Source organism: Lathyrus oleraceus, chromosome 5 (assembly GCF_024323335.1).
Source record: "Lathyrus oleraceus cultivar Zhongwan6 chromosome 5, CAAS_Psat_ZW6_1.0, whole genome shotgun sequence".
Classification (NCBI taxonomy): Eukaryota; Viridiplantae; Streptophyta; class Magnoliopsida; order Fabales; family Fabaceae; genus Lathyrus; species Lathyrus oleraceus.
The window spans coordinates 394,813,964-394,827,907 of NC_066583.1; the positions used below are offsets into that span (position 1 = coordinate 394,813,964).

The 13,944-nt window shown below is 36.9% G+C and overlaps 1 protein-coding gene across 1 annotated transcript; it reads left to right on the forward strand.

Moving 5' to 3' along the window:
* Positions 1 to 2,094: 2,094 nt before the first annotated feature.
* On the forward strand, positions 2,095 to 5,468 carry LOC127080963 (uncharacterized). The gene is made up of 2 exons (XM_051021246.1): positions 2,095 to 2,463; positions 4,572 to 5,468. The coding sequence occupies exons 1-2, from the start codon at positions 2,095 to 2,097 to the stop codon at positions 5,466 to 5,468; spliced, it is 1,266 nt and encodes a 421-aa protein (XP_050877203.1).
* Positions 5,469 to 13,944: the final 8,476 nt, after the last annotated feature.

The following is a 13,944-nucleotide window of genomic DNA, read 5'->3' on the forward strand; positions in this document are numbered from 1 at the left end:
CAATTATCTTAAATCGCGTATTTAACATAATAAACAGTGAGCGGTATCTAGCAACATATCACTGCTACCCAAGACACGAAAATGTCATGTGATATGACAAATCCTTTTGTGATAATACTTATGTGTATAATTACCCTTTTGCTTCTATGTCTATATTGAACACAAGGCATAGACCATGTCATCCTTGTCCAGTTCAATATTGGGCCCGTAGACATTTATCATGTTATGTAGGATGGACAAAATTCTATTTAGGTCACTCATGTCCCTTAGCATGCTTCAGGGAGTACCCATCAACGGTCTTTATGGTCATTTAGTTACAGACAATGTTTGATCAACAATAAGGCACTCGACTCTACATCTAAGGTCCATAGTGGTTTCAGGTTGAAGGGTGGTATACACTACTATCACCATGAGAGTAACTTATGACACTTTGCATAACATTCTATATAGTATTCTCATAGCGGGTCAATCCAGTATAAATATTACTCTTAATATCCATACCTATGTTTAAGACTTGATAACTCCTTATCCATGATCCATGAGATGTGATCATCAGTCTATATACATAATAGTCTTAATGCTTTAATGTTATCCCACTTTACAACAAAGCTCGACTAAGGATACTTTAAGAATAGTGTCCTTATGTTTAATGGGATCTCATGATTAAGTCACACTTGATACATTAAACGGACTAGCTATTCTAGGGACTTTATTAAACAAACATAATAAAGAAAAAGCCTTTTATTAATAAATATTTTGATACAAGTACCAAAAGTATTGGCCTCTAGGCCTTACACCAACAGATACTGTGATGCAGATTGGGCATACAATGTTGATGATAAAAATAACACTTTTAGAGGATGTTTCTTCTTGGGAAAAAACTTATATCTTGGTTCAGCAAAAAGAAAAATAATGTGTCTTTATCTATGACTGAGGCTGAATATATTACAGCAGGAAGCAGTTGTTCTCAATTAATTTGGATGAAACAAATGTTAGAAGAATACAATGTCCAACAAGATGTCATGGCATTGTATTGTGACAACCTAAGTGCTATTAACATTTCTAAGAATCCTATTCAGCATAATAGAACTAAACATATTAATATATGTCATCATTTTATTAGGGATCTTATTGAAGACAAAATTGTTTGTCTTGAGCATGTAACCACTGAGAAGCAACTGGAAAATATTTTTACTAAAGCCTTAGATGCAAATCAGTTTGAAAAATTAAGGGGAGAATTGGCCATTTGCGTGCTTGAAGAATTATAGCAATTACTGATATGGAGATATGGAAATCAAATTTTCTCTTCCCTCCACTTAATGGTGCACAAAACTCAAGGAATATCATTACACCTTTTCCTTATTTTCCTAACGCGTAATCTTAGCTATTCTATATACATAATTCACGCCACCTTCTTTATTCTCTCTCTCTCTCTCAAACTTACTCTCAGTCACTCTCATCTTTCCATCTTCTATTTGCAGTTTATACCTAAAACCTCCAAAATGTCTCAACCTTCTATCTCAACTCCTAGCAAGCACACAAGGAGCAACCGAACCCTAAAAGAGTTGGTACTAAGATAGATCTCTCTGATGTCATTATTGATGATGTTCCCCTCTCGATAGTTCATGTCCATGCAACCCCTATAAGGAAGGCTAGAACATCATCTTCGAAGAAAGGCAAGCCCTCTAAAGTAAGTACCTCTTCCTCTCCATCCATAATTGCTAAAAATGTAAAAACTCTTGAACCCTATACTAGTGTAAAGAAAACCCATTATATTACTAGTTTATATCTTGATCCCATTAGTGTTGAACCTAATGTTGGTGTTTCTAAAGACTGTCTTGGTATGGCAAATGTTATGGAAGATGTTGAAGCATATGAAACCAGTAATAGACCTAGGTATGTTACTACTTTGAGTAAATCCATCATGATTGTTGCAGACAGAGATGATGCATACAAGAATATTTGTGTACTGATCTCTCAAGTGTTGGGTATTGAACCCAAGACTAATGTTGTGCCTGATGTCTCCACTTCCTTGGCCCAACCTGATGACACTACTGAAACCCCCTGGATAAATATGATGTGAATGTATCTACTATGTCTCCTGAAAAATCAAAAGACAAAGAGGATTTTGAAGGGATGACTGGTGATATGTCTGACAAACATGAAAACTCAGTTGAGAAAAAGGATCAATCCACTGACATAGTAAATATAGAGGATTTGGACTCTGATGATGTACCCATTGGTCAAAGACTAGCTCCAGGAATAACTAAAAGATTGAAGAACAAAAAAGGTCAATTTGTTGAATCCTTTAGCACGCCCTCCAAATCTCTCAGGAAAAGAGCTAGTGTTGGCCCTATAAAAAGATGGAGCAAGGTTATCACTCACGTTTCTAAGAAGAAATCCATTAAGAGGAAGGAAGTTCCTTCTGAGTCTAGTGATTCTGACCATGACGTCGAACACAATGTTTAGGACATCAAAAAGAAAAGATCCAGGCAAACATTACGCCTAATATTTGACCCGCTAAGTTGACACCCAGAGGGGAAACTTAGGAAAAAATGGGCATCCCGGTGGACCTCAAAAAGAAAAGGTCCAGGAAAAAATTAGGGATATAAATCGAAAGAACTGAAAACCCGCTAAGTTGACACCCTGAGGGGCAACTTAGGCAAAAAAACGGGTATCCTACTAGAGACTGCGTACTGCTGAGGATCTGTGAATCCATCTTTCTAATCTATGGAAACCCCGAACAAAGGGATCAATCCAGTCACTCTCATCAGAAGCAGAGTACAAGGATCTAGAAGACATAAAGGCTATAGCAGAATTGCAACTCAATGGTAATCCGAGACTTTCACATTTCCAATTTGTTTTTATGTTTTTGTTTTGCAATTACCTCATTTAGAAATTACTTCCTTATATAATCGCCCATTCACGGGCCCATTTTTCAATCAATAAGATTTTCATTCAGAATCATCCCTCGTTTTTTTTTACTCTTTCTGCTTGTTTGCAAAATGTGACTGTTATTTCTAATAAACAATGCATTAAAAATTTCGGGGATAATAATAAAAGCACTGAAATGAAAATTTGACTATTGCGTTGATCGTAAAGTGTCTGAAGGGACAACCAAGGTACCCAACTGTTGCATGCAGTGCGAAAAGACATAAGATCATGAAGGTCTATTTACCTAAGAGATTAAGATAATCGCCATTCACCATAGTAATCCCTTTCAGTTTACCGACTTAGATCCAACCTGGGGCATCAGAAGGACCACACCAGATTCTTCCTCCAGCAGCATCGAGAAGATAGGATATCGGGAAGTCATGCAAGATGTAACCCATACCCTATAAAGCAGAAGCCTTGTAATCCAAGAAAATTTGCCCTTGGTGTCCGTTACACCATACCCAAACTTGGGGCATCCGTAGACCCTTATAGCATTGCATAAACTTATCATGCATAATCCACATCGTACTGTTCATGCATATCATGCGACATAATATAAAGCTCTCTAACAAGCTGAACAAGCTCAAACTCCCTTGGAATATTCTTGAGCCCATTTCCATTGGCACCCTTTCGACAACCTATTTCCGTTGGCACCTTTCAACAACCCATTTCTGTTGGCACCCTTTTAACAACCCATTTTTCTTGGCACTTTCTTCAAAGCCCAACTGTTGTACCCCAAAATTTGAGCTCCCCTTTTCATCTTTTCACTCAACCCTTAACTTAAGAATCATCTGCATACACTCATGTTTCATTCATGAGAATCAATCATTCATCCATTGGTTGGTCATTATAGATTCAAAGCTTTTAGCTTGCAAAGCTAGAGTTTGTTTGTGAATCAAACCTCAAAGGTATGGCTTGGTTATTCATCTGTTGACGAGGGATGTGAAATCCTAATTGCTTTATCTTTGGAACATGAATTCAATAAGATTCCATCATGGTACTCCTCAGAGGTATCAAACTCTAATTTCCCGATGATTTGGTTATGAGGCTTCATGGATGTTCTTTGGGCCTTGTCTTGACTTCTAAACCCTAGTTGAAGGCTCATACATTGGAGACCTGTTTGTAAAGCATCTTGGGTGATTCAAAGGCCTTGCTTAAAGAGTGTACCCCATTGAAACCCTAACCAAGGAGGATATGGTCCAATGTGCCTTTGTAACTTGAATTTCCATATGGTGACAAGGGTAACCGTAATTTTTATTGACCTTGGAATCAAGAAACTTCATTGTGTCATGCCTTTAGTCATCAAAACCCTAATATGGTCTCATTTTTCAATTTTTGATCTCCTAACCCTAATTACATGTGTCGTGTGCTTCACCCAGCTTCTCCCTGACTCTATGAACCTTTTAGGATCACCCTTGGAGGATAGTACATACTTGTGAGAGGGATATTGGGTTTTCAAGGAAACCAAGACCCTTCATACCTATTTCTCGTGTATACATCAGACCTTTGAACTTACAGAATATGTAGTTTATCTAGAATATTCCAGAACTCTGATTATATGATATCTCATCCTCATTGCATCATGTGACATCATTGCATCATAAGTTTGATTTTTCTGTTGCATTTGCATTTTTTAGGGAACCATCAATTTGTCAGTTGTAGTTGTCTACCCAGATTTGGAGAAGTTCGACAAGAGGAACACTTACCAGTACAAACTTAGAGACTCTAAGTTTGATGAACTAAGGAAGCTTGGTGATTTCTTGATTGATGACCATAAAATGGCCTTCAAGAAGGCATATGGTAATTTGGTAGGGGTTCTGTCTACTAAGGAAGATACAAGATTGATCCTCACTTTCGCACAATTCTATGATCCCACTTTGCATTATTTCACATCCCAGGATTTTCTTATGGCTCCCACGCTAGAAGAATTTGCTCACTTACTTCATCTACCGGTTAAAGATAAGTTGCCTTACATGAACGATGATAGTTTCCCAGATTCTGCTGTGATTGCACAAGCCCTGCATCTGAAGATAGATTTGATTGATTCTAGCTTTTGGGTCAAAGGTAATGCCAAGGGTTTTCCGTCCAAGTTTTTGTTCGAGAAAGCCACTTTATTTGCTAATAGTGGAAGTTGGGATACCTTTTATGCTAGTTTTTCCTTGCTTATCTATGGTTTGGTGCTATTCCCGGGTGTTGAAGGGTTCATTGACAAAGTCACCATCACCATTTTTATCTCCAAGATTCCAGTGCCCACGTTGTTAGTTTATGTTTTCCTCTCCTTCCATTGGAGAAATATGAAGAAAGGTTGGAATATTAACTACTGTATCCCTATACCCCATAAGTGGATCCTAACCCACATTCAAAAGAGAGGGTCGTTTGCTGATAATGTTGGAGTATTGAAATGGCCGCATAGGTTGATGTCTTTGAATACTGGTGATGTTATCTGGTATAGTCATGATTATAGTAGGGTTGAACCAATCTTTCATTGTGGGGATTTCCAAAATGACCATCTTATCAGTACTAAAGGGGGTTGATTAACTACAACCCCGTTCTCTCACTTCATTAATTAGGGTATCCTTTGAAGGAAAAACCTAGAGACCGACAACTAGAAGAATTAATTATGGATGAAAGGGTTGAGAATATCGATATGGTGAAGAAAGTACGTAGATCATGGGGTAAGATCCATTGCATTGGGAAGAAGGAGCTGGGTGAGCATATTTGCACCGTGACAGTATCCTATTCAGCTTGGGTCAAGTCGAGAGTCAAGATGATTAAGTTACCATACCTATGTGATCCTTCCATGAGTTTCAAGACTATTGAGCCTCATGTTGCTAATATTTTTGAAGTGGACCGACTCAAAGGGACTGTCAAGACATTGGAGAAGGAGAATGCCGATCTCCTATTTAGTCTTGGAAAAGTCACATTAGAGAAGGAAACTTTAAAGCTTAACCTTAATCAAAAGAGGGAGCGAGCTCTCAAAGCGGACACTGATGTTCAGATTGAACAGTATAAAAGGAGAAAGGTAGGAGAAGTTTTGAAGGAAACTTATGAGATTCTTGTAGCCAAGAAGAAGCAGTTAGCCGAAGCCCAATACCGAACATGCAAAACGGAAATCAATTATAAGGACCAGATCAGAAATCTACAAGACCAGTTAGAGAAATGCCAGAAGGGGTTGAAAGAAGAGCAAGGCCTTATCAAGCAACTAGAAGTTACTCTTTGACAACACTAGAGCAATTTCGATAAAAAGTTTGAAGATATTCGAGAACTAAGAGGTTAAGCACACAAGATATTGGAAGATAGAAACCAGCTGAAGGAAGAAACCACTCATTGGGAGACCCATAGTCATCACCTTCAAGTCCTTCTGGATCAGAAGGAGGCATTTCTACAGAACATCCTAAATAGGTCTAGTCACACTTTGTTCTACAACCTTCTTAAGGACGCACAGTATTAGAGCAACGAGAACACACGCTTAGCCAAATTTGTTAACCATGCGCTTGAAGATATTCCTGAATTGCTGAAGGAGGCATATGCTGACATGTTTCCTCACAACACCCCTTGGGCTATTTTCCATTTTGTATCAATGTGTAGAGTTGTATTTGAGAGAGTCAAGGTTGATCTTCTTGTAGTTGTAAGACCCTAATTTTGACCCTAAGATCCCTCATGGCATCATAACATTGCATTTGCATAGCCTCAAGGATCATAAGCATCTTGGTTCCCTTTGCCTTTGGGTTGGGACCTCTTGTAAGTGGTTTGAGATCACCAAGCATGATTGAATTGTATTATTGCTTTTCTCATTTTTTTATTCACTAACCAAAAGCACAAAAATATGTCACTAACATCTTTTGTTTGTAGCTTGAGCAGTCACAAGATCCAAAGCTTCTAGGAGGTCCTATGTGCAATGATATGGTCAGGAGGAGATGAAAGCAAACATGTCAATGGTTCCCAAAGCTCTCATCCATCAAATATGCCTCCCAAGTATCTCAATTCATCATTTTTGAGCAAAGCAAATCAAAGGGTTTGAGGTTTGTTTCCCAAGGAAACCCTAATTCATTTGTTCATCAACTGTGCCTTGCTCTTGAAGCAACCTCAGCCCATGGTCAAATACAATCAAGGGAAGTTCTTTAATTCATCATTTCATGCATATTTGTACTTACTTGAGTATCCTCAATCATCAATTCATCAAGATATGAGTTGTGGACTTGAGAAGTTGATCAGTTAATTCATTTGACTATTTTGAAATGCACTGAGACCTAAATTCTTATGTGTTGGTAAAATGGAGATGATCCCAAGAGAAACAATGTTCTCAAGGACAATATGAACAACTTTCATGTTCGTCAAACATTGATTTGAAGCTTCGAAGGTCATCATCCATTCTAAGACATTATAGGTCATTTTGACTGAAACCCTAATTTTAGGTCAACTTCCCAAGGACATAACTCCTTCATCTTTCATGATTTTGAGGTGATACTTAATGAATTGGAAAGATTAATGTGTCTAATTCAAATGTTATGTTGAGCAAAATTGCAAAATCTCAAAAGAAATACATGTGATAATGCAAAACATTATAGGTCATTTTGGACCAAATGCATTGAAATGTGAAAAAGTCCAACTTCAAGTGCCCATAACGTCTTCATCAAAAACCCAAATGATGCAAAATTTAGGTCCAAATTGATTTCCTTGAACAGATCTACAACTTTCATGTTGAAGATTTTATCATTTGGAGCTTTCATCATTGAAACAAAAGGGCTTTAACATTGGCCAAATTTGGAAATTTCACATAGGCATGTTTTGCACCCTACACTTCAAGCTCAAATTTCATTAATTTCCAAGGCCCAAATGAAGTTTTGATCAACATGACATTTATTCCTTATGCAACAAGCTTTCCAACCATTACTCATAAGGTTGCATTTGGATTTTAGAAGCATCATTTTCGAAGAAGGGAAAGATTAAGTGCATTTTTGGAAACCAATTGAAAACACATTGCATGAGCTGATTACATCTATTTTGCACGTCCATTTCATTCAATTATGATCTCAGCTTGCCAAATCAAGTGGAATTGGGCTCTCCATGTGCCTGTACAGGCCCATGCATGGAGGCCCTTTCCATTCATGCAAATTTGAAATCACACATTCAACATTGCCTTGCCTATAAATACATTGCATTGGAGCTTCATTTCTTCAACCTGAAGGCGCCTGAACCTCTGTTGAATTGAATCCACACCCTCACCAAAGGAACTTTTCTCTTTCTTTCAAAAATTTCAGATCTGGATTTCAATTGCATTGATTGATTTTCTAGATCTATAAGTTCCTAAACCTTCTTTACTTGTTCCATAGAGCTTTCTGTTTGCAAAAGAACTCAAGGATCTTGACTCAATTCCTCACAATTCAAAGGTTTTCCTCAACTGCATTTTGCTTCGAATCAGCTCATATATTGTTCCATTTGCCTTGTTATTGTGTGATCTGAAGTCCTCTGCATATAGGCAACATCATCATGCTTTCAATTTTTGAAAATCATTGAGTTCACTTGAACACCACAAAACTTCCATCTCTGATTTCTCTCAATCTAGAGATATAGAGTGGGATTGAGTGGCATAGGAGTGATGTACATCACTCCACCTTTCGAACGGTACCTAGATCGTGCATTTTGGTTGATGTTTTAATTTCTGCAAATTCTGGTTTGGCCGGAGAAGACGGTGGCGCTGGCCACCGTCTGGTCTCCAGATTGAATTGTGACCGTGGATTTCCTTTTCCAGATTTTATCATGGCTGTCCAATCTTATGACTTATTTTAATACGCCATGTGATTCAGTTGACTAAGGAACACGTTGGGCGCGCGCTTGTGGACTCTTGGATTTGCCAGCTCAATTAATGAGCTCAGATCCAATGGCTCACGCTTTTCCATCTTTTTTTAATTCTGATTTTAATTTCCATTTTATTTTTAATTCCATTTCATTTTCTAAAATTCATATCTCTTTTATTATTGGTCCAAAAATTATGGGACCAATTGCATTATTTCTCTTTTAATTTCTAGTTTCTAAAAATGATTTTTTATTTTTTTATTTTGTCATTTGCTATTTTTTAGTAATTTTCTCTTTTCTGGTTATTTTTAATTCATTTTAAATAGTTTTTGATATTCAAAAAATACAAAAATAGTTTCTCAACCTCTTTGAATGATGATAGATCTATGAAAAATATTCTCATCAATTTATTAATTGATTTGAGATTTATTTGAGATTTTAGTTCAATTAGGTTATTTTTATGCATTTTTAATTGATTTAAAATAGTTTCTGATTTTTAAAAATGCTGAATTTTTTTGTCAAACTTTGTTTGACCTTGTTGAACTTGGGATAATTCACTTGAACTTTTCAAAGTTGATTTGAAGTGAATTTGAAGTTTGACCTTTCTTTATTATTTTAATTCAAGTTTCATTTTAAATATTAAAAATGCCAAAAATATTTTGTTTATTTCTTGACTTCTAATTCTCATTTTGCTTCTGTTTTGTATTATTTGACCTTGATGTTCCCTATCTTTGGTCAACATTTGTTGATTAATACATACCATTTCATTTAATGCACTTTAATTCTTCATCTCTTTCTTCTTCTTCTTCTTCTTCTTCTTTTATTTCTTTTTGATCAATGAGTTAAAGATTGGTGGTTAACATTGATACATAGAGGTTTAATCTTCCTTGATTCAAATCTAATTCATCTTGATCATGGATCAAGTGAATGGCTTTGCATTAAGGATAGATTGCTTCCTAAATCATGCAAAAAACCTAAATCAATACAAGATTATTTCCATCTTCTTTTTGGCATGGCAAGTTGTTGGAGTTTGATTCACTAATCAAGACCTCTAACTTGTGTTGTTGCCTACATTATTATTGACCGGCCTTAGATAGTTATGACTTCTACATAAGTCCAATTACGATTGCTTAACATAGCGCTAAATTTGCCTTATGGCACACTAACTACTAACACTAACCATTAACCATTAACATTTAATTCTTGCTCTTTACATTTATGCAATTTACTTTTCTTATACATATTATTCATTTACTTTTCCCTTTTTGCTCACTTGAGCACATGTTTATGTTAATGCAATTTGCCTTTTGCTCACTTGAGCACATAATTGTGTATATATTATTGTGCTTGTGTTTTGTTTTGATTGTTGTGGACCAAATGCAAAGAAATGGACAAATGGACTTAGTTTCTAGGTCATTCCCTATGAAAATTGGAGTAAAAGGACTTTAATGTTGAAGATGGATTAGAAGGACCAAACCTCTAAACTCACTCTTGTCCACTCTTGATTTACTTCATAAGACTCTTTGATGTGTGTGTGCTTTTGTGCTAGGGGATCCTATGAGAACTCAACTTGAAGAATCATTGCCATGTTCATCCAAAGTGAAAGATACAAGAAGCATTGGGGATCTTCTAAGAAGCTTGTTTGATTATGTTGATTGCTTGAGCTTCCTATTATTTTGCTTGCATATTCCAAAGGATGGGAGCTACTTGGATCATCAGTATGATCTCAAGAAAGGAACTCCATTTGTGGTCTTGTTTCTTATCCCTTATCTCTTGTATGATTAGGACTTTAGCCATTCTTCTTCTTCCCTCCACTCTAACCCAAGCCAAAACTTTTGTGCAAACATTAAACATTTGTTTTCAAACATTAGAAACCTAAGCCTTATGCTTTTGATTTTCAAACTTTCTTTTCATAACACTTATTTTGAATTGAACTTCTAAGTCAATATTGACCATATTTTGTACATAATTTTCATTGGTAAATACCACTCATTCAAATACCTTTTTGTGGTTTCAATGGCCACTCTCTTAATCAAAACTTTTTCATAACCTTTAGCTATTAGGTTTGAGTTATCCTTGAGGTAGATGTAATACTCATCTATATCCTTAGTTATGCACAATGAGTCTTCCATGCTTATTATAGGGTTAACCCCTCACTAGCATGTTGAAGCTATCCTCACATGGTGGATTTGTGGTTTTTAGGTTGAGTTTTCTCCCTTGGATAACAAAAGACCTTAAGGCTTTTGGACCAATCAATTCACCAACTCAATTTTGAGTTTTTTACCTCGAAGTACGAGGTTTTGATCCTAATCTTTTTTAAGATGGTACATAGGCAATGGGTTTATCCATCCAAACACAAAATGTAAATAAATTGTATATTCTCTTCTCATCTCTTCAATCATGTTTGCACAAACAAATTTTCACAAAATACCAACCTTACAACAAGTGTGAAAAGGGCTCCCTAGGAGTACCTAGGATGTTTTGGGTGCTTAAAACCTTCCCATTGCATAACCAACCCCCTTACCCAGATCTCTGACATTTTTACTAGTTTTTGATTCGATAAAACTTTTAGGTTTTTGTTCGCTTTCTAACCATTCCTTTGGATAAATAGAAGCGCGGTGGCGACTCGACTTGTATGGTTTACCTTGGATTTAGTCAATATCTCTAATAGTAACGAATACCCCGCTACATAAAAGTGGCGACTCTGCTGGGGATACATTTGCCTAGTGGGTTTTGCCTACTTTTCATATTTGTTGTATTGTTGCGTATATTGTTTTGTGACATATTTTTGTGCAATTTGGGATTACTGTATTGTATGTAATGATTGAATTGCTTGAATATTAATTCCTTGTATGCTCGGTGATCTTTGTGAGATGAGTTCTATACCCGAATTCGAGTGCACTTAGGATAGGAGAATGGCATAGTCTTGTTGACTTGTGTGGAGTTATTCCTTAGCAAGTTGACTTGCAAGCCCATTCACTTGGTGGAGGTCATGTTGGGATCAATAATGTCACACAAGTAGTTGTGGTTAGACATTACTCTTTCCAATATAGACCTTAGAAGCCAAGGACCTTAGTTTACCAAGCCCATCTTGGCCTATTCTTAGGATGTAGTGCGAAAGTCGTTCAAGTGTAAGATTTGATACGATTGTTACGCGATACTACATTCATAAGAGTCTCTCTTGAAAATATTTTTGGAATACGAGTAGTCGTTTATCCGATAATATCTGAAAGATGGGATGATGACTATGGGAACCTCTTGTAGAACATGTTTGGCAGGTATAAACCCTAGTACATTCCCTTTGGGTGGTTCTTAACCGAGACTCCATGCTCGTGACTTGCAACAAACCCTTGATTCATGGTTGATCCGTTCTTGTATCCTTAATATCAATGGAACTTGGGTGTTGATAAGGTGTAAACCATAATCCACCAAAATGGATGATTGATATTAAGGATAACATGATCTATCCCATGACCTTTGTTTGGTGTGCTTTGCTTGATCCTTGAGTGTGATTGTTGCATTCATGCACCCATTTGCATCCATATCATCAATAATAAGCGAATTTTCAAGGAACTTAAGAGGTCTATTTGCAAATTTTTAGACATGGAAAGACAAAGAAGGAATACAAAGAAGTACAGTTTCAGACAACCCGACCTGAAAGAGTTAAGGAATTTGACATCCTATGTAGTAGATCCCTTGGGTTTCAAGGCTCGTTTTGGGAAGCTTCTATCTATTCTGACTACTCAAGTGGATGAAGGATTGATGAGTGTACTGGTGCAGTTTTATGACCCCTTGTACCGTTGCTTCATATTTCCGGATTTTCAACTTTTGCCCACGCTTGAAGAGTATGCCTACCTTGTGGGTATACCTATTCTAGACCAGTTGCCGTTTAGTGGCTTAGAGAGTGTTCCTACTTCTCAAGAGGTAGCTGATATGTTACATATAGATGAATCTATGGTTGGTGCTCATATGACTACCAAAGGTGGAATTCAAGGTCTCCCTTCTGAGTTCCTCATTGCTCAAGCTACTATGTATGGGAAGGCCATTAGTGAGGACGCCTTTGAGGCCGTATTTGTACTTCTCATCTATGGGTTAGTGTTATTCCCCAACATCGACAAGTTTGTGGATGTGAACGCTATTAGGATTTTCTCTACTCTTAATCCCGTTCCGACTCTGTTGGGAGACACTTACTTTTCTTTGCATATGAGGAATGCAAAGGGTAGTGGTACCATTGTATGCTGTTTGCCTCTGTTGTATAAGTGGTTTATTTCGCACTTGCCACAGACGGTCGCCTTCAAGGAGAACACAGGATGTCTACGGTGGTCTACGAGACTTATTGTTGGTGTAAGCCCTAGAGGCCAATACTTTTGGTACTTGTATCGAATTATTTATTAATAATAAAAGGCTTTTTCTTTATTATGTTTGTTTAATAAAGTCCCTAGAATAGCTAGTCCGTTTAATGTATCAAGTATGACTTAATCATGAGATCACATTAAACATAAGGACATTATTCTTAAAGTATCCGTAGTCGAGCTTTATTGTGAAGTGGGATAACATTAAAGCATGAAGACTATTATGTTTATAGACTGATGATCACATCTCATGGATCATGGATAAGGAGTTATCAAGTCTCAAACATAGGTATGAATATTAAGAGTAATATTTATACTGGATTGACCCGCTATGAGAATACTATATAGAATGTTATGCAAAGTATCATAAGTTATTCTCATGGTGATAATGGTGTATACCACTCTTCGACCTGAAACCACTATGGACCCTAGATGTAGAGTCGAGTGCTTCATTGCTGATCCAACGTTGTCCGTAACTGGATAACCATAAAGACAGTTGATGGGTACTCCACAAAGCATGCTAAGGGACATGAGTGACCTAGATGGAATTTGCCCATCCTGCGTAACAGGATAAATGTCTATGGACCCAATATTGATCTGGACAAGGATGACACGGTCTATGGCTTGTGTTCAATATAGACATAAGGGAAAAGGGTAATTATACACATAATTATTATCACAGAAGGATTTGTCAGATCACATGACATTTTCGTGACTTGGGTAGCAGTGATGTGTTGCTAGATACCGCTCATTGTTTATTATGTTAAATGCGTGATTTAATATAATTGCCAACGTCGCGAAAACCTACAGGGTCACACACAAAGGACGGATTGATGAGAGATAGAGTAACTAAGGAACACCG